The 25,063-nt window shown below is 44.4% G+C and overlaps 2 protein-coding genes across 4 annotated transcripts in view; both read right to left on the bottom strand.

Moving 5' to 3' along the window:
• Window positions 1–4,298, bottom strand: part of prrc1 (proline-rich coiled-coil 1) — a 45,461-nt gene extending 41,163 nt beyond the window's left edge. For both annotated transcript variants that reach the window (XM_063210545.1, XM_063210546.1), the window contains exon 1: window positions 4,205–4,298. The gene's annotated coding sequence lies outside the window, so the exon portion shown is untranslated. The remainder of the gene's footprint in view (window positions 1–4,204) is intronic.
• Window positions 4,299–4,803: 505 nt separating this feature from the next.
• The window catches only part of megf10 (multiple EGF-like-domains 10), a 142,859-nt gene continuing 122,599 nt past the window's right edge, over window positions 4,804–25,063 (bottom strand). The window contains exons 17-25 of one of the 2 annotated variants that reach the window (XM_063210543.1): window positions 16,806–16,934; window positions 15,962–16,090; window positions 11,774–11,902; window positions 10,231–10,458; window positions 9,790–9,908; window positions 9,339–9,462; window positions 8,568–8,612; window positions 7,849–8,085; window positions 4,804–7,115 (exon numbers count right to left, since the gene is read on the bottom strand). In XM_063210543.1, coding sequence (XP_063066613.1) covers window positions 6,934–7,115; window positions 7,849–8,085; window positions 8,568–8,612; window positions 9,339–9,462; window positions 9,790–9,908; window positions 10,231–10,458; window positions 11,774–11,902; window positions 15,962–16,090; window positions 16,806–16,934 — 1,322 coding nt within the window. In that variant the 3' untranslated portion in view covers window positions 4,804–6,933. The remainder of the gene's footprint in view (window positions 7,116–7,848; window positions 8,086–8,567; window positions 8,613–9,338; window positions 9,463–9,789; window positions 9,909–10,230; window positions 10,459–11,773; window positions 11,903–15,961; window positions 16,091–16,805; window positions 16,935–25,063) is intronic. The other variant, XM_063210544.1, reaches the window with a different exon arrangement.

The raw sequence follows: 25,063 nt of genomic DNA, 5'->3' as shown, positions 1-25,063 counted from the left end.
TGCTCATCTTGTACTCGAGTAAAAGCTCCCTGACTAAGTCCTCGTCATCCTCTGCGACTTCCCTGCTTCTGACCGGAGCTTGACCCAGAGTATGAGATTTTTCGAATTCTGGTGTAGTCACGGTGCATCCGGTTGACGTGCACATGCAAACAGAGTGACAGTAAGTGCAGCATAAATGCCCAGGCTCAACACTGTCTGTGTGGTCCTCAAAGTTTGCAAACAGAGACTTCCGAAAGCAACTGTTGCTGCCTTTACCCAGCAATTGTTTGACTCCCTCGTCTGCAATTATCTGTGCTTTTACACGCAATATGACTGCGTGTGCAGAAGATCCATCCCTCCCTGCCCTGCCTAGCTCCTGTAGGATGGCCTCTGCGTCCTCTGGAACACCATACATGATGACATAGGACACAGTGGGGAAGTTCATCCCCATTCCCAGTGCTGTTGTTGCTACAACAACTCGGCAGGCACCTTCACCAGAAAATGATTTCAGGACCCTTGTTTTGTTGTGTGGTAGGGTCTGACTGTGAAAAATCCCAATTAATAGGTTTTCCACCTTGTGCTCGGGATCCCTGTTGACCCAACAGTCCTCACCTAGTTTTGCTTGAAGGTAACCAAAGACCTTGCCAACAGCTTTCAGTGTCCGACAGTAAATAATTGTGTGAGGCATATTGGGGCCGAGTGTTTTCAGGTCCCTCACCAGCCAATCAAAGCAGTCCAGTTTGTGTGAATGAGTGGTCTTCAGTCCGAGTCTAATGTTGGTCCTGTTTGGGCTGACGGTGACTTCAGTAGCTTTCTCCAATTGTAGCTTCGATCTCACAATGGCTCTGGAGTCCAGGTCTGCGGTTGCAGTCAAGGCCAAAATAGGTGTATCTGAAAGACAAAAAGTATCAACACTTCAATTAGTATGTGTCTTCATGTCATGTGTGGGAATGGTGCTGTCGTGCCGAAAAGCGAGTGCCTGCCAGAACACGAGTGCCCTCATTGAAACCAATGACCAATTTTTCAGATAGTTTTTACCCATTTTTGCAGATAAATCTGACACAATTTAAGATGGAAAGCCTATCAATAAAGCATCTACATTCCTTCTGGAAGTATTACAAAGAACTGGTTACAATTTCAGCATTATTTCCATGAAAGAATCGAAGAATTGTCATAACAAATGTTACAGCTTCATTCAAATAGCTCATATTAAGTGCAGGACGAGTAATGTTTCATAAGCATATTTTTAGTTCATAAATTATGTAATTCATTCTGCAAGAAATTGTATAATTTTCTCTCAAAAAATGTCATTGGTTTCAATGAGGGCACTCGTGTTCTGGCAGGCACTCACTTTGTGCCAAGCTGTGTCCTTTATGTTGTAGCACAGTGTCCCCTAAGTGTGAAAAAGGTGAGAGGGGTGGGGGTTTGGTTTCACAACTTGGTAGCATTTCTTCAGCAGGCGGGGGAGGGATAGAGTGCAGGTTAGCAAAATCGAGGCTTAAAAGAAAATGGCAGCTACAACTAGGTTGAGAGCCAGCATCAATTTGGCAGCCATGGTCTTCCCAATGCTGCACTGAGGACAGGACCAGGGAAAAGGACCCAATGTCGGGAATCTGACTTATGTGATTCTTATGTTTTCACTAACGTCTCAATGTGTCCTCACATCTCAACAATATAACGGTAGGTGTACAGAGGCTGTCCTAATGTCATACACTGACTTGTAAAGGCTACAGTACAGACACGTTAGCTCTTGGGGATACGTTTGCATCAGTGTGTGAACTTGCAAGTGAAATATCAATGCTTACCTTGTTTGACGAGGGCTCGAAGTTCTCCTAGCTTGCCAAAACACTCCCTGAAGGCCTTCTCCCCTTTGCCACGTTTCCCCCTGTGGAAAATCAGTACGTTATTCTTCAACCACAAAGCAATTAAGTCCATTTAAACTAGCTTCTTAGTGTTATTTCCACATAAACGGAACAGTTAATTCAACATTATTGAGCAATTGCGTCCATGTAAACTTCAATCTTATATGACCTAGGTTTTAGATAAACTGAGATTAAAATGGAGACGTCCGGGGCGACAGTCCAGTGTTACAATGGCAACAGGGTGACGCGTTTACCAAATTACCGTCATCTTTTAGGAATATACTTTACACACACCTTGACGTGGTTAAAAGCATGCCACTTACCATTTGTAAATGAGATGAACCTCGTCCACCACAACTCCGACGACGTTGTCTTGGAAGACTTTGGTACCCAACATATCGCGCCACTTGTTCTGCAAAAGCCATGCCTCCGGACTGCCGAACAACAACTGGCAATGACCCCTTCTGATGTTGGCTAGGTTATCGACGCCCAGTTGCATGGCAGTGAGTCCAAAATTGCTCGCCTCCTTCACCTGGTCATCCATTAGGGCTAACAATGGCGAGACGACAACTACCATTGGGTTTTCACAGAGCCCCATCCTTTTGGCTACCAGTGGAGCTAACTGGTAAATAAGACTTTTGCCATAGCCTGTCGGCAATACGGCGAAAACGTCCTTCTTAGAAATGAATGAACGGAGAGCCTCCTCTTGCTCACGTTTTAAAGAAAACCCCAAGTCTAATTCCTCCAAAACTGATGTCAATGCAAAATCAAACGAGCGCTGTTCCATTGTCGCCGCCATTTTTCTTGTTGTGCTTTCTCCACTGCCCAGCGTCTCACTGCTATGTCGTCACTCCCTCAAAACCCCGCCCCAGAACCCTCTGCCCCGCCCGCGTTGATTCAAAACACATCTCTGCGTTGTGATTGGTTTAGTTGTCATCTTGCCAGATTCAGGGCAAGATTCAAAATGAATAGTTGTTCGATACCAGACCCACCCGCAGCTGAAAATTTTTCAGCGTCCAGCAGGTGGCGCTGGTTTACCAGGCTAATATTTTGTCCCATTTTCAGTCTTCACCTGAGGGTTAGAGTCTCAGCTGGATCTGTGCTTCTGGTCTTTAGGCCTCTGCCCAAAGCTCTGCAAGCCATAATAACTTGCTTAGGCCTACCTGCTTTCTCATACCCAATTCACCGGAATACTTTATCAGATATCTTACTGTTCCCTCTCTGAAGCATAAATCATTCAAACAAGTGCCCATTCTAAGGCTTTTCACACAATAGGTATATCATGAAAATCACGTAATGCAGACCCTTGACATCTAATAATAACACACACAAAAAGACCCGACACCCTAAGTGACTGAACTTCAAAACCAACACACTCAAAACATAAAGGCTGACAAGTGGCCAGCCTTGGAATGAGCGCGTGCACGCGATTGACTGGTGGAAGCCTGCTGACAGCCAATCAGGCTGGGATTAGCGTTTCCGTACCTGTCAAAACGCCTCACGCCATGAATTGCAAAGAAAATCTATTGAGACGTGCATTAATCACAACTCTGACCATTCCAGAAGGCCTATTAGCAAAAGTCCCATTTAGACATGAGAAGGGTCATCCGTCAAGCAGTGTAGTCCAGCTAATGACTTCGCTGAGGTGTCCACGCTGTAGTAAAGGGTGGAGAGAGGCTGCTGGCTCCTGCCACGTCTTCGGGGACTGAACCAGCTATGATAACACATTTCTATCGAACCGCTGCAACGACACAACTCACCCACTGTCTACATACATTACGTGTAGATTAACACACAACTTGACCAAAAAAAATCAGATACCTGTACGTCAGAATAATGTTCACCCAGTGGTATTTAAAACTGACTGTTGGCGTGAGCTACCAGAACTGTCAACCAGCGAAGGGCAATCATATTGCAGACAAAGCCTCACTTTTACGCAGATTCCACCCGTGATGAAGGCATTGTCTACAGTTGTGTAGTTTAGTAGTCAAGCGCTGACAGCTGTGTTTACATCCAGCTGACTGTCTTGATCAGGCAACTAGTAGCAGGGTAGCAAGCTAACGGTGGCTTGCTGGCTTTACTGTTGACTTAATCAGCCAGGATACCAACAACACTATCAGAATGAAACGTGCATTTCTCACCATTTCACTGACAACATCTTTCATCAGGGTGTTTTGCACAGAGAAATGCATGTCACAGTGACTGCAGAGAACCTTGGACATGATTTGCCGACTTCTTGGCTAATTGGCTAATGTTACATAGCGGTTTGATAGCAGAGATGATCTGAAAGCAGAGCCTGAACAAAATCTTCATGCAAGTCGTTTCTCGAGAGCTGCACAAAGACGTAACATCACTGCACCTACCTGGTAACAGTTAGTTAGTGAAAACAAGTAGACTGAAATCTGTGTTTATCCAGCAAACTCTGGACTTTTGGAAGACCACTGACCCCGTCGAAAATGGCCGCGTTAAAGTGACGTCAGCATTTGCCACGTCTCAAGATGTTGTGGGCGGTGCGTGCAGTTGTCGCTCCAATCCCAGATGAGAGATTGAGGCATACATCATTTTTATGTAAATATGTGTGATGTTATGTAGCCTAAATGTTGTAACATGTGCGTAAGTAACACATCAGTATCTAGAAATGGCCAGCTGATATATTCTGTATTTGAAAAAAAAAAAAATGCAATAGGTCTATGTGGCAGGCTTGTCGTGGGCCTGCCGCAGGCCCCAGAGCCATAGTGACAAAACTTGATGGTATTACTTGGTGACAGAATTATTTGCTGTTTTATTAAAGATTAACTGTATTATTAAAATATTAAGCAATTACAAATAGGCGCATACATGAAGTGCATGTAAGATGACATATTGATGTCTCAAAGTTGCATTCTGGGGAAAAGTGGCATCCTATGGTTATCGATGGTAAAATGATGAGAAATTGGCAAAGCAACATCTTTATCTTTTTTTTTATTGTAAAGCAAATTGCACAGACAGAAGCTACTGGAAAACAAGTTGGTAACCCAAGGCAAATGTTGCTACTGTGAATTTCTTTGGGGAGGGAAACATAAACATAACAAAATGTGCAATTCTCAGTGAGTTTCTCTGACAAAATAAAACTGAAAAACAGATTAAAGAAGGCAAAAAAACAAAAACAAACAAACCCAAGTATACTACTATATACAAATACATACACACTGATCAGCACAACTGATGAAAACCTCAGTTCCCCTGATAGTCAATCTTTCTCACTGATCTGACTGGCAACATGTACCCATGTATCAATTGGCATATAAAAAGGCAAAAGTAAACTGTATCAGGCTTGTTGGTAGGCCTACATGGAAGACAATTTAATAACAGTCACATGGCAAGGTGGACAAAACACTGTTCAAACAACTGTGGATTAAAGAAATGTAAGTGGTTTGCATGGCCAAAGTGCCAAATCAAATGTACCATAATTATTCAACCGCGTAGTAATATACAGAATAGGTATAAGGCATGCGTGTTTAGGGCTACTGCATGCATTCGTTCCACACAGAAACCCCACACAAACTTCGCAAATCTTTCATTACAGCTATGTACAATGTTTTGTACAGACAATTTTCTTTTCCTGGCTCAGACAGGTTTGAGATGGACCCATTGTATTTGTTGAAACTATACTGACTAACCTGTTGCACTATAATGAAACACGCCTAATAAATCTACCTCTAAGCTCTAAGATGGATAAACTTTCTCTTCTGTTCTCACACTAGAATGCAAAAGGCCAGCTTAAGCATAGGAACTATAGCCGATTAAAATATTTCATTTTTCTGATGAAATAAAAAATAGAGAACTTCTCTTTTGATTTCAGTCCACAGACCATACCGCAAGACGTAGTGATGTTTGGCACCAGACAAACATCTCTCTGTGTGAAACTCAGTCTAAAGCCATTCACAAACAATCGTGTTCAATTACAAACTGCATATTCTTGACACTGGGATGTGCAGAGTGAATAAACATAACTATAAAAGTAAATTATGTCCAATTTTAAACGGTAATGGTACCATCATATTGGATGTGAAAGGAAACATCCACAGAATTAGAATAACAAAGCATCAACCGTAAAATAAAAGACAATTGGAGACATACCTCCATGAAGGTTCAATTCTATTTACACATACAGAATTATAATTCATAGAACATTTTTTTTTACAGAGAAGCGCAGTGCCATTTAACAGATGACCAGGATTTTCTAGGATGTAGATTTTACATGAATTGGGGACCTACATCTGATTGCCTTAGTACTGAGGTACCAGCTAAAAGCTGGTAGCATTAGGGAAAAAATACTCCTTATGGCACTTTGACCTTTGGTTAGGTTTAGTATCGATCAAGCAGACTAATAATAAGACAAAACCTGTAGAAATATAACTAAAGACAGAGTATAAACAGTCCCATATGTGTACAGTACACACATACATGACTACACTCGCATTAAACCAAAACACACCAGATCAGTCTACCATTTCAAACACACTCACATTCAGCTTATAGGTATTCTCCCAATTCTAACACTGAATTCCATTCATCTTTATTATTACAAAAATAAAATGAGGTTTGCTTTGTATTCTCACTCTATATTTTAAGAACAAAGGCAGGTGATATGTTTTATATAACAGTATATGGAATGATTTACTGGGCCGTGAGCCATAACAGATATTTTATTAATAACAATCTTATTTTGAAAAATTAAATCCAATTCTGATAGTCTGGTTTTATGTGTTTCGTTCTTGGCATGGATACTCGGAGGAAGACCGCAATGAAAATATGGATTGTGAGTGAATCCAGGTTGAGCAACCATGGTTAGCTCCTTTGAAAGAAATAAAAAAGTGTGCTCAAGAATGATTATAATGAAGATTGTTTTTTCTTTTGTTCTTCAAAAAAGTGAAATTAATTAACGAAAAAAAGTATAATAAGAAATGGATATATTAACCACTGGAGGATATGCACAACAGGAGCTCACAGTATGCCAGCCAATGAGTGAAGGCCACTGGTTTGGTAGAGCCAATCGGCATCAGGCATAATTAAGGTCTCTTTTTTCAAGTCTCTCCTATAGGAGCTCAGCTCACTCCTCCTGTTCCAGATCCAGTTCTTTGTGCGGCGATGGCGGGCTGTCTCTCGTGGGGAGCACGTCGTAGTGACTGGGGACATGGCTGTTCTTTGGTAGGTCATACGGATCCTGGGTGAAGGGCCCGTTGCAGTTGTTGTTGCTACTGCTGGGTAAGTGGACAGCACTCACTGTAGGCTCTGTGGAGAGACAGGCAGAGGGACAGAGAACAGAAAATGAACACCAGAAGCCGGTATATTCAATACACTTATTAAGATTTAGCAGACATATTTACTATAATTAATATGTAATTATATAATTAATATTTAACTGTATGAGCATGGTGGATGTACTGTACATAATATTAGTAATATCAGGGATAATGGCATTATGATCATTGTGGTGTACAAGTAATAGTGCATAAGTAGAAAATGATGATGGTGGGAACTATGCCTGACTATCCAAGCAACTAACCTATGTGTACGCCAAGCGCGACCTACGCTACCTGAGCGACGGAAGTCATTATTTCTCTATGGAGGGAAGGCGAATAAAGCTACCAGAGCGAATTCGCCAGGAGCGAAGTGAACTGAGTGACCAAAGCAAGTCTTAACGATTAAAGTCAAGCTAATATTATGGTAATGAGCTATGACGTGGTTTGGCGAAAACCAATTGGAACTCCGAATGTCCCAGGCTGTCAAGCCAGAGATGTTATGTGATTAGCTAAATCAAACATTTCAATGTCGCATCCAGCGCGGATAAAGCAAATTCATGGCAAAACTTCTTCAACCACCTCAGCTGCCTGGGTTGCTTTGGTCACGCTTGGTATAGGCCTACACGCAGCATTAGACTAGGTGTCAATCAAGGCCATGAAAACAGACACAACATAGTATACTGTATACACAATAACAATAGAACTTCGATATCACAACTCACCAACTTCGTAGACGTTCTTGTTGGTGGGGCTGGAGTTGTGTATCTCGGCGTAGGGCGAGTCGCGGCGGGCTGGCGACTTCATCTCCACGTAGCCGCACTCGGTGTTCTTGGGCATGAGCAGCGGCGGGTCCTTGATGGTGGCGTAGGGGTTCTCGGAGCTGTTGAGGGAGCTGGTGCTGGCGTGGTACGGTGCGCCTTTCACCAAGTCTGGGGAACCAAACATGGACAGACAGGGGCCTATTACGTATAGTGCCACAAAAGGAGGTTAGTGGGTTTTTTGTTTGAAGACTTAGTGGACAGAATGGCTGCTGCAAGATGGTATGAACTTCACCAATTACGACAAAAATTTAGTTTATGTAGCCAATTAAATACTGATTTGTATTGTTGACCGGAAATGAAATGCTGAGGGAAATAATAACCCTTTGGGTGAACAATCTTGAACTTAAATTAAGGGGGGAAAGCATCAGGAGGGTGCAAAAATATATAGGAATAATAATGTATAATGTATAATAGGATTCATATTAAAAAATATAATAGGATTCATATTAATAAATTAATAAATTTAACATTTATATTTTGCCATTTCCTTGACTTAATGTCATATTTCAGCCACCAGGGGAGATGGGGGGGGGGGGGGGGGTGGGGGGGGGGTGGGGGGGGGGGGGGGGGGGGGGGGGGGGGGGGGGCAATGCCCAGGGGAAAAAGAATAACAAATATACCTCTTAGAGACTTGCCCATGTACCGACGGTCTACTCCGTAAGCTCCTGTAGGAAGACAACAGAAAAAAAAATTCATTAGTTTTTCACCAAACTCCCTTTCCCCTAAGTCCTCCCATAGATTTATCACAATGTTGTGGTGGTGGGGGCAGTACAATAAAGAGTCATATAAAGATATGCTTCCTCATGTCCACATGCCCAGCCCTTGGCCATGAACACTGCCCTACATACTGTATGGTAAACAACTACACACAATGTAAGCTTTCAATTCTGGATGTGTACAAGTGCACAGCTTAGGGAATACATGTTTACATCAGCAATGGCTTTGCACGAGACCCCATTTATCAAGAGGAATATTTGGCTAAATGAAGAGAACAGTACTGTTTTTCTGGGTTAATTATTGCTTCCAGAAAACAACTTTGCCTAATGTGCTTTATATGACATCAAGCAATGGTGTTGCAAGACATTTTCTGAACAAAGTGACCCAAATAATATTTATTAAGCCTTTTCTTGCTGAGCTGTAGTTCCAATGATGACTTGTTTTGTAGCGTTCTTCTCCATGTCACACAACAGAAAATGATACAATTTCGGTAAATCCATTATCCGATTGATCAGCATATTCTTCCTTTGCACTTTTAGGGAGCAAACAGGCATTCTATTCTATTCTATTCTATTCTATTCTATTCTATTCTACTCTAGTCTAGTCTAGTCTAGTCTACTCTACTCTACTCTACTCTAATCTTCTCTAATCTATTCTATTCTTGTAGCTCGTACCCAGTTCGTTGAAGCATCCACCCTGTTTCCAGTCTGCAGGCAGCGTGCCGGTGTGGTCCATGAGGGGAAGCCTCTTCCTGTGGTCCACGTTCTTCAGGTTCACCATCAGCTGGTTGTTTTTCGCCTGTTAATCAGAAGAAAGCAGCACAACACACGTCACTCAATCATTGGACCTCAAGTAGAAGACTCCATCAACAACAACTACCCCCAGTGTTAGTGTTGTAATGTTACATTTTGTTAGCACTCATTTCATGAAAATGAACTACATTAACGAAATACATTTTTCAAGAAAGAGGCTGCATCTTGCAATAGTGTTTTTCTATTGCACAAAAAAAACCCACTACATGCAAGGTGCTGCCTGAAGAGGAGATGCCACTTTTGCGTCTTCTGTTTTGATCGTCACCATATAAATGCAGCATTAGAAAGAGAGAGAGAGCAGGAAGAGCCTCACCTTCCCGTATGGCAGGTTGTTGACGTGGGGAGGGCTGGTACACTGTGTGAGCGTATGGTAGCTGGGGTTGGAGAAGTAGTTGCTATTTGGGTGGCCCTCAGTGGTCTGCGGAATTGTTTCTGAAAAATACATTAGTGTTTATGAGTCATCAGAAAAGCCATCCACGCCTAACAAACACAACTAAACTGTGACAAAGGCAATTTAAAGTTTGACTTCCACTAGAAATAGTTTAATTGAGTTTCTAAATGCTCTGATGGTATGAAACTTGGTGGTAAGACACAAACATAAATAATGTGAGGGCTACAATCATGTGAGTCAGGGAAGCCCTGAATGATTTTCCAAGAATAAGACTGGAGCTGCCCCACCTGGGCTCTGGCCCCTACACCAAAGACCCTGCTTGCAACCAGGAGACCTGGGGGGGAGTCCCTGGTCCGAGCTCACCTGCGATGGCGTAGTCTGCGTTGACGCGCATGGCGGGCGTGTAGGTGACGGCGGGCATGGCGGGCTCCTTGCCCTTCTGCTTCTTGCGGTAGATGATGAAGAGGGCGAGGAGGAACAACACCAGCAGCACCAGCACAATGATGCCCGCCACCACCCCGATCTGATAAGAGTCCACGGGTAAAGCCGTGCTGGTCAGACTGTTCAGGGTGCCCACGATGATCACACCAGCTGGGGATGAGAGAGAGAGAGAGAGAGAGAGAGAGAGAGAGAGAGAGAAAGAGAGAGAAAACACATTGTCATTTTTAAAGTAATACTAATGTCACCATCCCAATCTGCGGGTAAAGCCGTACTTGTCAGGCTGTTCAGGGTGCCCACTATGATCACACCAGCTGAGCACCAAAGACACTTTTACTGCAGAGGTCAGACGGAAAGACTTTATAGTCATTTGTTATAGCAACGCTATGCAACTTTAGGTTGGTTTTTTATGAGGCTCCCCCTATAAAGACAGCAGCTGGGCTGCAGAGAGGATGGAGAGAGAGATCATCGTGTTTTAATGACATGCTTCATCACCCAGCATGAGCTGCACATCATGACCTGCAGCAGTGAACCCCATGAAATGTATAACATCCTAAAGAAGACGAATGAACGTAAATGGATGTAAAACAGTGTGGTTTTTTTTGGTTGATATCTGAAAAACTTTGATATCAAGCCTGATTTGAATTACAATGAAAGCTATATTGGCTATTCAAGGGGGGCCGCGGCAGGTTGACAGGAAAAGCAAAGTACATTGTTTTTCTTTCTTTTTTTTAAAAAACAGACTGCATTCTCGTAGAAAATGCTAAAAGTGGGCTTGCCTTTTGGGCCAGAGCTTAGCAGTTGATGTAATAATCTAACTTAGCTAATGAACACTGAAGAGTAACTGTCTGAACCCTTAATTGGCAACACCTGGTCTGGTTGACCCACTAGGCCCAGAGTTCTAAAATTCAAAAAACTGACAGTTACTCTTCAGTGTTCCATGCCTTCCTTAAATTAGCCGACACCTGTTCTGGTTCTGGGTACTGACAGTGTTGTACAGTAAAACCTGACGTACATAGGCCTACACCAAAATCAACCAAAAACAATCTGAACAATATTCCCATTAGTTAGGAACTGCATTGTAATAATCTATTGCATGTCTGAACATTACTACCATTATTGCCAAGTTATTATCTTACATGTGTCCCACTGGAGCACTGACAAACAGACCTCGACTACAATATGATTGTGAAAGGGGATGCAAAGAGAAATAGTTTGCCATTACTGATGTAAGGGGGGCCTTGGCTGGAATATACCGGTATGTGGGAGGCCTTGCCATGGTTACGTTTGGGAACTCTTGGGCTATTCTATCCTTTGGAACCGTTGGTTTAATAGGGCTGGGCAAAATGGATATCATTCCTTGAAATGCATCAACTGACACAAACTGTACTTGCACAGCATAAGTCGACTGGGACTACTGTAGAAATAGGTTTGTTTATGGGACAGGTAGTAAGTCATCTGTCATTACCTTGGTCACACCTGGATCCCTTCCAGCCGGGGTTGCAGTAGCAGGTACCGGTCATGTGGTCACAGGTGGAGTTGTTGAGGCAATCGCACACCTGCCGGCAACCGTAACCGTAGGTACCAGGTGTACACTCTGCAAGTGTACAAACACAAACACAGACACAGACACAGACACAGACACAGACACAGACACAGACACAGACACAGACACAGACACAGACACAGACACAGACACAGACACAAACACAGATACAGACACACAGACACAGACACAGACACACACACACACACACACACACACACACACACACACACACACACACACACACACACACACACACACACACACACACACACACACACACACACACACACACACACACACACACACACACACACACAAACGGAAGGTCAGGATAAAATTCTATGAAACAAACACAAGCTGGTTGTAATGCAACGTGTCAATGGGTCTTCCATATGGTGAAGTGTTCTCTAAACCAGCGTTACAACTGTAAGCTCCAGTCAAAGCACTGTTTTTATGCTCCTCTAAGTCAGTATTCCCAACCAGGGGTACGTGTACCACTAGGGGTACGCAAGCACACTGCAGGGGGTACTTGGAAAAATATACTTTTAACAAATGCATGGAATATAGACACACTGCAATGCAAAAAGTGATGTAAAACATGAGTTAAGGGGTACTCATGGCACAACGAAAAGGCTTAGGGGGTACATGACACAAAAAAGGTTGGGAAACACTGCTCTAAGCCTTGTCATTTCGGTTTTTTTAGTTGGCACAGGAGCGTAAATTGTGGACTCCTTCACAGTTCCTGTTTATGCTTTTGTTCTCCTGTGTTTATAACTCCATATCAGCCCCACATGTCTCTGAAATACTGTCTGTATGCGACTGACTACAGAGACTTTCTTTTAATGACTGTCTGTATACGCTCCTACAGTGCAAACTAATGACACACTAGGGAAATGTGTTTTCTCAGTCTGTTTGCCACCATTATGTGTGAATAGCGATATGCATGAAGTATAGAGTGCGTCTGGTGGTACCAAGTTTCCCTAGGATAATAAACGGCTGAATAATCTTATCTAAATGCTACTGTACACAAAGTCAGAGCCGTTCCCATGTCTGTCACAAATATTTATGCTCCTTAGCCTCCTGTGATACATTAAACCAATGATTTTAAGACACCACACAGGAAAGAGTGTTATTGTGTAAGCCTTTACGTAAAACACCCTCAAACACACCATGTTTCAATATATTTGAAAGGTACATGCACAATGAAATATCATGCATAATATCGATGGATACAAATTCTGTGACGGGTGAGCCACGATTAGCCTGGTTCCTACCAGACCTCTGTGTGTGTGTGTGTGTGTGTGTGTGTGTGCAGCTCTAGAGCCTAGTAGTGGAGCTCACGGTGTGCGGAACTACAGGTCGGGCAAGAGCCAGTCAAAGCCACGATAACTGCAGTATCACTTTAACATCTCTCGGTAATGCCGCTGGACAGTGGCCTCCTGTATGGTGCTGAGGTGCTGAGTGTGACATGGTGTGGGGATGCCGGACTCACTCTGTCTACACTGCCTTCATAGAGCTTGAAAGTCCCGCCCCTTAGTTCTGCGTTTCACAGGACCTAAGCTGACCATCTAACAACATGGTAGCGAGTAAATATCTTCTGATCTCAGTCATGATATGCGCTGGGCTACAAATATGCTGTTTAAGAGGCTAGATAAAGATTATTCATGCAGAAGTATCAATTTTTTGTTCCGAGGCCGTCAGCATGAAAAATGTGAAGAAACACAGCTTTCTAAAAAGTTTGGGGGTTCGTATGAAAAATTAAGCAAAAATATCAGAAAACAACATATATGGAGCTCGTGGCACAACTCGAAGGGGATCGAAATATCATTTTAATACTGCCATTGGATTACATGCTACGATTTTCGGCTAAAAACGCTGTTGAGGTCCCATGAAATCGGGGGAAGTGACGTCACTTTCAAGCTCTATAGTGATACTGGCTGAATCTCAAATGGTGCACTTGTGCACTTCAGTGTCCATGTTTCAGTGTGTATCCCGTATTAGTTACGCACTGAAACATAGTGCCTGAAGTGCACAAGTGCGCCATTTGAGATCCAGCCATAAAATGCACATACTGTACAGTATCAGTATTAGATGGGAAAAAGTCCAAGATGAGCAGCAATATAGCTGTAATATCGGTATCTCGGTAATGTCGCAGGATTGTGGGGATTCAGTCTATTCACAAAGCCTGTAATATCAATGTAGTATCTCTTGGTAGTGTCATGGGTTGTGTGACTCAGTCTACCATCTCACAAAGCCAAAAATATTACTGTAATATCTCTCTGTAAAGTCAATGAGCGTGTGATATGGTGTGGTATGGTGTGGTATGGTATGGTATGGTGTGGTATGGTGTGGTATGGTATAGTATGGTATGGTATGGTATGGTATGGTATGCTGAACTAATTGTGTTCACAGCACCATATCAACCATGGATGATAACGCCACATTGCTACAAGGAATGTAAATATGTAAAAATGTTAATACCCTATACCTAAACAAATGGTAAGTCACTCTGGATTACTGTAAAGCATCAGCTAATGTACTGCAATGTAATACAATGTGGCAATGTAGCAATGCGGCCCACAATATACGTCTAATATCTCTAGGTCAGGTGTCACCAACATGGTGCCCGTGGGCGCCAGGTAGCACTCTAGGAGCTTCTGAGGTGCCCACCAAGGATGTTGATAAACAGTGACAACTACCAGATTTTAGTCACAGTTAATGCTTTTCTTAATTTAAATATGATACATTTATTCTTTATAACCTATAAGCAAATTATCATTCAATCATAGTGTTATTTGGGAATGATATCAAGACATCAGTAGAGGATTTTGAACAAACAGCCCTCAGGTAGCCCACAGTAGCCCTTGGTAGCCCTCAGACCCAAAAAGGTTGGGGACCCCTGCTCTAGGTAATGTTACTTTGGCTGTGGGTGTGAAGCACTGAGATGTTAAGGTATGGTATGGTATGGTACGGTAGGCGAGACTCACTCTGTTCATAGTATCTTCCCATTACGTAAACCGGTGCGGCATGTGGACTGGCTGGAGATCTGACATGTAGTAGTAGCATGCGCAGTGCCATAGCGTGCATACTGTATATTAGTAATTAGTATTGTCACTTGACAGTGGCCTCCTGTATGGCTGAGTGTGTGGCATGATGTGGTATGGGGATGCAGGACTCATACAATGTCTTCCCATGTTACCTGTAATATCACTGTAATACGTATCACTCCACAGTGTCACAGAGTGTGCGGCATGCTAAGGTACAGTATGGTACGGTACCAGTAATATCACTGTAATACATATCTCTCTACAGTGTCACTGAGTGTGCAGCATGCTACGGTACGGTACGTTACAGTACAACAGGCGGGACTCACTCTGTTCACAGTGTCTTCCCATGAAGCCTCTAATATCACTGCAATGCAAATCTCTGTACAGTGTCACTGAGTGTATGGCATGCTAAGGTACTGTACGGTACAGTACCTGTAATATCACTGTAATACGTATCTGTCTATAGTGTTACTGAGTGAGTGGCATGCTGTGTGAGTGTGTGGTAAGGTACGGTACGGTACGGTAGACGGGACTCACTCTGTTCATAGTATCTTTCCATGTTACCTGTAATATCACTGTAATACTGTACATATCTCTCTACAGTGTCACTGAGTGTGCGGCATGCAACGGTACGGTGCGGTGCGGTACGGTACGGCGGGACACCTTCCCATGTTACCTGTAATATCACTGTAATACTGTACATATCTCTCTACAGTGTCACTGAGTGTGCGGCATGCTACGGTACGGTGCGGTGCGGTACGGTACGGTGCGGTGCGGTACGGCGGGACTCACTCTGTTCACAGTGCCTTCCCATGTTACCTGTAATATCACTGTAATATGTATCTCTCTACAGTGTCACTGAGTGTGTGGCATGCTACGGTACGGTACGGTGTGCGATACGGCAGACTCACTCTGTTCACAGTGCCTTCCCATGTTACTTGTAATATCACTGTAATACATATCTCTCTACAGTGTCACTGAGTGTGCGGCATGCTACGGTACGGTACGGTGCGGTACGATGTCGTACGGTACGGTGTGCGGTACGGTCGGCGGGACTCACTCTGTTCACAGTGCCTTCCCATGAAGCCCGTGCGGCATGTGCACTGGCCGGAGATGTGGTCGCAGTCTGCCCCGTTCTTGCACTGGCAGGTCTGGGAACAGTCTTTGCCATAGAAGCCCAGAGGACAGCCTATGAGGAACACGATGATGAGTACATGTTTACATGAGCACATGCAACCGTGCCCTACTCCTACAGTACATGAGCCCCTCAGTAATAAATCCACATCCCCACATCAGCACAGCCATAGGTTTATAAGGTACAGTACACTGTAAAGTCTGCTATTTAATAGGACTGAAGGCTATTCAATTATGAAGGTTAGGCGTAGAGGCTATTCCCCCGGCTGATTGTTTTTCATGTACACCAGCCCTCTATATTAAATCCACATCTCCATATTAGCATGTTTAGCACAGCCAGGTGTTCATTTCTCAATTATAAATTCAACTAAACTAAAGGTAAAGAAGCTATTCCTCAATAGGTGTGTAGGCTATTTCCCATAATATACAGGACTGTTTGTGTAGTAGAATATATCTATCATGTAATTCGCTGTATGTATGCAGGCAGGTAGATATGTTTCGGGTCAATGGCACGATAATGGCACGATAACATAAGGCTAGATATTGAATGTAGCATATCCTTGATTTTTACCAGTCTGCGAGCTGTGAGAAGCGATAGATAGATAGATAGATAGATAGATAGATAGATAGATAGATAGATAGATAGATAGATAGATAGATAGATAGATAGATAGATAGATAGATAGATAGATAGATAGATAGATAGATAGATAGATAGATAGATAGATAGATACTAGACAGACAGACAGACAGAGGAGGGGGAGACTCACGTTGTGTGCAGTAGAGGCCGGTCCATCCTGGGGTGCATTTGCACTCTCCATCATAGGCACTGCAATAGGCCCCGTTGTGGCAGTTGCACGTGTGGATGCAGTTGGGTCCCCACTGGCCTGGCGGACACGCTGAAATGCAGACACAAACACATGGAGAATTCAGCTTAAGTTGACCTTCAATGTGAATTACATTGCGCTGAGCGGCCACCCTTACCTCGGTTGACTTATTCTATAGCTGGTTTAGGTGAAGGCCCCTGGGGGCAATGTGTCCTGTAAACTTTTTAGTGTTAATTCGACACTTAAGAGATGTGCTAAGAAGATGAAATAGATGTAGTCGAAATGAACAAACAATTCAAACTTTCCATGATTTGTGTAGTAGGATGTAGGGTGTTAGAATTTGCCATAAATATCCTTCAAGTGCCTCCATTGTATTGTATGATTTAACCAATTAAGACACGGCGTTATAAATTTGTTGTTACCAGAATGGCAATGACCAAGTCGTAATGCATTACCAAAGGCCCTGTGTCATGTAGTAGTATTGTTGCACTATGGTAGTTAACCTTCAATGACTATTACAGCGTGCCACTGGAGGTACGGCGTGCATTAAGGGGCTACAAAATAATTGAAAATGGCATGAAAGTACTACGTAAATGGCATAAGAACAATAATGCATTTGGCATCGCTGTTGAGTAGATTGGATACTCCAAAAAAACAACTGAAAATGACTCCCCAAACCCCTAGCCCACTGCTATACACATTGACCACAAAGCATAGCATATGAAGTGGACCTATTACATACAGTCTGCGGAGATGAAAGCACGGCACAGTGATTTGTCCAAAACCAAAAAGTATTTTCTGAACATACAGGCAGAAAAAATAAAAAAGTAAAAAAATAATTAAAAAAATAATTAAAATAAAATAAAAAAAGTAAAAATGAAATAAAGTTTATATTTTTTACCACTTCATCACACTGAACATACAGGCAGCAAATGATATGTGCCATTGCAATTGGGAATGGGCTCCTTCCTTATCAGGCCAGATCATAACACACAGAGTCAATAGCCTGCTACGGATTTGCATTTTAATAGCTCCGTCTGACAAGCCCTTCTCCTGCTTTGAAGTTAGTTCAATACCTATTAATTCAAAGCTTTTCTGTCCAGCACCCTGGTTTATTGGTTAAAAACCCGGGGGTATTTTTTTATTTAGAAAAAATGGGATGGAAGGCAACGAATCAGCTCAGAATTTTCACAAATAAGTTTCCATGTGGGGCACGATGAGAGGTCAATGGTAAGTACGCCGTCACTGACAGCAGTGTAATTCACTGTGGTTAGATAAGCACCTGGATGTGGGACTGTGCATCGATTTAAACCCCCCCACCCTTTAAATTCCTGTTTTGTGACTATCGTGGAGAGGTTGCACACGTCAACGTCGACTCCTCACCCGACCTCTCCCTCACAGATCCCTGACAGCCAGCAATTTCAATGACAGTGCCATTTTCTGGCTGAATGGTCCGACAACTACCAATTAATTTGTTTCTGCTCGCCGCCCTTCTTTTTAGCGACGACCCACCATGATCGACCAACCGGCACAGAAAACGTGGAAACCTGACACATTATGTTTTTTTTTCTTTCTTCTTATTGGGTACCTCAGGAATGAGCGATCTGTGACAAGTGTGTCGTGAAGGAGGAGATCCATCAAGCTCTACCTCCAACCACAGCCGCTAACAGCTTTGGCTGGGCCTGGGTCAAAGACATCTGAAAGGGCCTACAAATCCAATACCTACAATGTAGTGAGTACCCAAATCTTGGCCCCCTATCTCCCTGGGCCTGGGACCAATTACCTGTTTGCCCCCCAACCCCTGTTGGCTTCCATGCCTCCAACAGGCCAGAGTGACAAGACACTTAAACATGGAGGAGCTTGTTGAATAGCGGCTATCTTAAAAAAGCCTCGTTGGCCTGTCAGCTTTCTGAATGACTTCATTTTTCCCGTGTGAGAGATTATGCCATTATACCAAATTACGTATACCAATTTGCTCAACACAACAAGACGCCAGGCAGGGGGATCTCAAGGTCATCTTTGAAGCTTTTCCAATGATTGACTTCATCTGTTCAGTTTAATGTTTCAGAGAAAATAGCTTTTGGAACACCCGCTTAAAAAAGCAAGCATTTTAATAAAAAAAGAAGAAGGTGTTAAAGAAAGCAGAGTCATCAAAGCCAGAAATGGCTTATTGAGTTCAACGCTTTAGTCAAATGAGGGTCAAACCTCCCGTCTGATATCTTAGAGCAGTGTTTCCCAACCTTTTTTCCCTTATATACCCCCAAAGCCTTTTTGTCATACAATGAGTACCCCCGCAGTCATGCTCTATATCCCAATGTGACTGTGCTCCATACATTTGTTCATTTTTCCCCATACCTCCTGCAGTGTGCTCGTGTACCCCTAGTGGTACACGTACCCCTGGTTGGGAAACACTGTCTCAGAGAATAAAAAGCGTTTAGAAACACGCTCTAACACACACACATAACAAAAAACCTAGTGGTACAAGTACCCCTGGTTGGGAAACACTGTCTTAGAGAATAAAAAGCGTTTAGAAACACATTCTAACACACACAAATAAAAAAACCCTAATCTCAATGAGTGGACTGATTGCATCCTCTCTACGACAAGTGGCAACTCCTTCACTTACCGCTCCCCATGGAATCATATTCACTTCCCTCCAGATAGGCCAACTGGCCCAGTGCTAAAAACATGCCGAGACAGATATGGCATGACAGCCCAAAGCTGTGTTTCTGGAGTGAGATAAGCCCCCCCCCCACCATTAAATCCCCCTCTCCTCTCTCCCCTCTCCACCCCCCCCGGGGCAATTTCCCCCACTCTGACACCCCACCGTCCTTGTGAACGACCGCAAGGTTACTGTACATCCCTCCACACGGATATCAAACACAACACCACACCATGCCAGTCTGCAGAGAAGCCAACAGAGGGGTGGGTGGACAAAAAGGTCAGTTGTCTCTGGCCCCGTTGAGAGGAGTGTCCCAGAATTGGGTTCTCATTACGCTTCATGTATTGATTAGTGGGGGGCTTTCAGGTGACTTTGTCCTGAGTCCGTGGCCAAAGCTGCCGACGTCACTGCCAGTCTGTCCAGATGTGCATCTTGTCACCAGGATAGGCAGGCAGCCGCTTGGGGCCCTCAAGCCCAAATATAGTGAATAACAGCTCACACTTTACTATGGTAGTGGCAATTTTGTTCCAAATGTTCATTCTTTTAAATTTTCACTTGGGGCCCCACATTACCCTAGAATCGCCTCTGAGTCTGTCTCAGCTGAAGACAACTCCGCCTGTCCAGTCACATCACTCATCTCACAAAGGGAAAGAAATCAACTGGTCCCAACAGGACAAGAAAACATCCATGCACTTAATAGCACTTGGAAGGCACTAGGGATATGATGATGATGATGATGGCCTTGGTGAGAGGTCTTGGTGTGTGTGTGTGTGTGTGTGTGTGTGTGTGTGTGTGTGTGTGCGTGCGTGCGTGCGTGCGTGCGTGCGTGCGTGCGTGCGTGCGCGCGTGCGTGCGTGCGAGTGTGTGCGTCCGTGCGTGTGTGCGTGTGCATGTGCGTGTGTGTGTGCGCGCACGCGAGTGTGGAAAATGCATATACCGTAGCCAGGTCAACAGGGAGAGCATTTTTGCTGACTGTTTGACTTGACTGTGTCTGGATTGAATAATAATGTCTTCATTTCACAAGGTGCATGCCTGTCAAATCACTGTCTGGGAAGCCTATGGGGAACTGTTGTACAGATTTTCCTATCTACATATCTTGTCAAGAATGAGTTTAGACTGGAAATTGGCTTTACAACAGCCCCTCTGCCTTGGCACTCTCTTGTTTTTTTTCCTATTAAGAAAGCACACAAAGCATCACTACTATTTAGTTGGGCAATATAACGACTCTGAAGATATTTCGCAGAACAACCCCATGACTCCGTTTGCCCTTCCCATAACTGTGCTGCCAGTGCCAGTATCAGCGTGGACACTGGAGGTTTATTTGGACGAATCACCTTTCTTTGTTTTTTTCTGGCGTTGAATCCCTGAATAACAAAATGCCGTTATGTTGTTTCTCTAGCAATTAATCCAGTGCTTGAACCATAAAAAAAAAATGGCTGAAGTAATTCACAAGAAATAATGAAACATGTTGGAATGGTGATCAGACACAAGACTGTCCTCCATGTTTGATTTGGTGAGTTTTCTCTCTGTAGCCAGTCAAGTCAAGTCAAGTCAAGTAGGTTTTATTGTCAATTTCTTTACATGCACTGGTCATACAAAGAATTTGAAATTACATTTCTTGCTTTCCCATACAGACATAGACTAATTAAGGTAAGGACATAGACAGTATAGACATAGACAGTACTTATACATGGACTTAAGACAGTATGGACATAGACAGTGCTCATACAGACATTTAAAGTGCAAGACTGGACAACAGAAGACTTGTAGAGGACATACATTAAGAGGTATTTGTTGTGTTTTTGTGCTTTTCCTAAAAAAAGTCCTTTATAGCGTTCTGACATGGTAATAGTAGCATTTTGAAGAAAATAAATATAAAAAGGTCTGTCAAGTACACCAGCAGCAGTGTGTGTGTGTGTGTGTGTGTGTGTGTGTGTGTGTGTGTGTGTGTGTGTGTGTGTGTGTGTGTGTGTGTGTGTATGTGTTTAGTGCAGGTAGAAGGTGCGGTGTGCGTCTTGTGTGTGTGTTCGTGTGTGTGTGTGTGTGTGTGTGTGTGTGTGTGTGTGTGTGTGTGTGTGTGTGTGTGTGTGTGTGTGTGTGTGTGTGTGTGTGTGTGTGTGTCAGTGTGTGTATGTTGGGTTTAGTGCAGAAAGTGCAGTGTGCTTGTGTGTGTGTGTGTGTGTGTGTGTGTGTTGTGTGTGTGTGTGTGTGTGTGTGTGTGTGTGTGTGTGTGTGTGTGTGTGTGTGTGTGTGTGCATGTTTTGAGTTAGTGCAGGTTGAAAGTTCAGTCACAAGTATAGTAGTGCAGGTGGAATGTTCAGTCGCAGATATGGTGGTGGGGGATGGGGGGGGGGTTGTCAGTGGCCTTGCTGGCTAGAGGCTGACAGTGGGGGGGGGGGGGGGTCAGTGGCCTTGCTGGCTAGAGGCTGACAGTGGAGGGAGAGTGGGTTGAGTGTTCAGCATCTTGATCGCTTGGTGCATTGTGCTGCTCGCCAGCCGGGTGGTACGGGAACGGAGGCGCCTGTACCTCTTTCCAGAGGGCAGGAGGCTGAACAGTTTGTGTGCAGGGTGGCTTGTGTCTTTGATGATCATCAGTGCTTTCCGGGTGAGGCGTGTGGTGTAAATGTCCTGCAGGGAGGGGAGTGGTACTCCAATGATCTTCTTCGCTGTGTTCACAACACGCTGGAGTGTCTTCCTGTTTTTCTCCGTGCAGCTTCCTCCCCACACTGTGATGCAGTTGGACACGACGCTCTCTATGGTTCCTCTGTAGAATGTTGTCATGATGGAGGGTGTAGCACTTGCCTTCTTTAGTTTGCGCAGGAAGTAGAGACGCTGATGGGCCTTCTTCGCCAGTGATGTAGTGTTGGTGGTCCAAGAGAGGTCGTCGCTGATGTGCACTCCAAGGAACTTGGTGCTGCTCACTCTCTCCACAGCATCGCCGTCGATGGTCAGTGGTGGCAGTTGTTTTTGGACCCTTTGGAAGTTGACAACAATCTCCTTGGTCTTGTTGACATTCAGCAGGAGGTTGTTGTCTTTGCACCATCTGGCCAGCAGGTCTACTTCTTCTCTGTAGTGAGTCTCATCGCCCTTGGTGATGAGGCCCACCAGTGTTGTATCATCCGCAAACTTCACTAGATGGTTAGTGCTGTGGGTCGTTGTGCAGTCGTGTGTCAGCAGCGTGAACAGCAGGGGGCTGAGAACACAGCCTTGCGGAGCCCCCGTGCTCAGGGTCAGGGTGCTCGAGGTGTTGTTCCCTACCCGTACTGCTTGTGGTCTTTGCATCAGGAAGTCCAGCAGCCAGTTGCAGAGGGAGGTGCTGAAACCTAGTTTGTCCAGTTTTCTGATGAGTTGTTATGGTATTGAATGCTGAACTGAAGTCAATGAACAGCATTCTCACATATGAGTCTTTATTGTCCAAGTGGGTGAGGGCTGGATGGAGGGCAGAGCAAATTGCATCCTCCGTGGATCGCTTGGCTCGGTATGCGAACTGGTAGGGGTCTAGGGTGGGGGGTAGGGTGGCTTTGATGTGTGACAGGACTAGCCGTTCGAAGCACTTCATGATTATGGGCGTCAGTGCTACAGGACGGTAGTCATTGAAGCATGATGGTGATGATTTCTTCGGCACAGGTATGATGGTAGCAGCTTTGAAAAGTGATGGGATGACTGCTTGCTCCAGAGAGATGTTAAAGATGTCTGTGAAGACATCCTTCAGCTCTTCTGCACAATCCTTCAACACTCGGCCTGGTATGTTGTCTGGGCCAGCTGCTTTGCGTGGGTTGATGGTGGCCAGTGTCCTCTTAACACTGGCAGAGGACAGGTAAAGGGGTTGATCATGGGGGGGAGGGGGAGTTTTCTGTGGGTGAGTGTCATTTTGTGCTTCAAAGCGGGCAAAGAAACTATTCAGATCGTTTAGCAGAGAGGTGTTGTTGTCACAGCTTCGTGGTGCAGGCTTATAGTCCGTGATGGCCTGTATGCCCTGCCACAGGCTCTGTGCATCTCTGCTGTCTTTGAAGTGTGTTGTTATTTTGTCTGAGTATTCCTTTTTTGCTTTCCTGATGCCCTGGGACAGGTTAGCCCTTGCTGTCTTTAGGCCAGCTACGTCTCCTGCTCTGAAGGCTTTGTCTCTGGCCCTCAGCAGTCGGTGAACGTCTCCTGTGAACCATGGCTTCTGGTTGGCCCTGGTAGTGATGTGTTTTATTTCTGTAACATCATCGATGCATTTTGTGATGTAGGAGGTCACGGTGTCTGTGTACTCCTCAATGTCAATGTGATTGCTGTGGGTGGCAGTTGTTTTGAAAATGTCCCAGTCTGTGGTTTCAAAGCAGTCCTGAAGTCGTGAGATGGCTCCCTCAGGCCATTTTCTCACCTCCTTCAGAACTGGTTTGGTGAGTTTTGCCTTTTGTCTGTAAGCTGGCAGTAGCAGAATTGTCGTGTGGTCTGATGATCCAATGTGGGGGATGGGCTTTGCCTTGTATGCTCTCTTCTGATTTGTGTAAACGAGGTCCAGGGTGTTTTGTCCTCTTGTTGGGAAGTTGACATGTTGATGAAATTTTGGAAGTACTGTTTTGAGATTTCCGTGGTTGAAATCTCCTAGTACCACTGTGAAGGCATCTGGGTGTGCATCTTGTTGTTCACTGATGCCCCGATGCAGCTCGTTCAGTGCCTCGCTTTTGACGCCATTTTTGTTGCTGGGTGGGAGGTAGACGGCGACTAATAGGATAGCGGAGATTTCTCTGGGTAGATAGAAGGGTCGGCACTTGATAATCATGAACTCCACTCGTGGAGAGCAGTGCCTCTGTACTACCGTAGCATTATTGCACCAAGCATCATGTGTGTAGACACATATTCCTCCTCCTCGTTTTTTCTCTGCAAGGGCTCTGTCCGCTCGGTGGCACGTTAGTTGTTCCAGATGTAAAGCCGAATCGGGTATGCCGTCGTTCAGCCATGATTCGGTAAACACCGTAACGCAGCAGTTCCTCACGGTTTTGTTCGCTGATCTTAGTAGCCGTATGTCATCCATCTTATTGTCCAGAGATCTGACGTTTGCCAAGAGAATTGATGGTATTGCTGGACGAGTTGGGTTGGCTGCAAGCCGTGTCTCGACGCCACCTCGTTTGCCCCTTTTCCTAATTCTTCGGCGTCGGCATAGCAAGGCAGACGGGTCCGATGTAGTCCTATGCCGCCGGAGAATTCCTAGTTCTTCCAGGGTCTTCATTGGTACATCCAATACATTGCTTAAGTTGTCCATTCTTATCTGCAACAGCTGTTGCCGACTGTACGTGCGTTCCGACATATTTTCCGACGATAGACATTCCGAAAGACACATTTTAACACAAATAAACACTGAAAGTTGGGAAAGCAAGGGGCTGCTGCAACCTACGTGCGCCGCCGCCGGAACTGTGGCACAGTTCCAACACTCACTCACAACTCGGGAGTCGCGACGAGGAAGCTGCCCAGTATTAGCATGGGTGCCAATGCTAACATAGTGGTGGAAAGCAACACCACACGACCAACTGGAGTGACCTTCCAATAAGATGAG

This window comes from Engraulis encrasicolus, chromosome 11, assembly GCF_034702125.1.
Source record: "Engraulis encrasicolus isolate BLACKSEA-1 chromosome 11, IST_EnEncr_1.0, whole genome shotgun sequence".
NCBI classification, from domain to species: Eukaryota; Metazoa; Chordata; class Actinopteri; order Clupeiformes; family Engraulidae; genus Engraulis; species Engraulis encrasicolus.
Note: the sequence above shows the minus strand (reverse complement) of the source record. Positions and strands in the feature narration are given on the sequence as shown.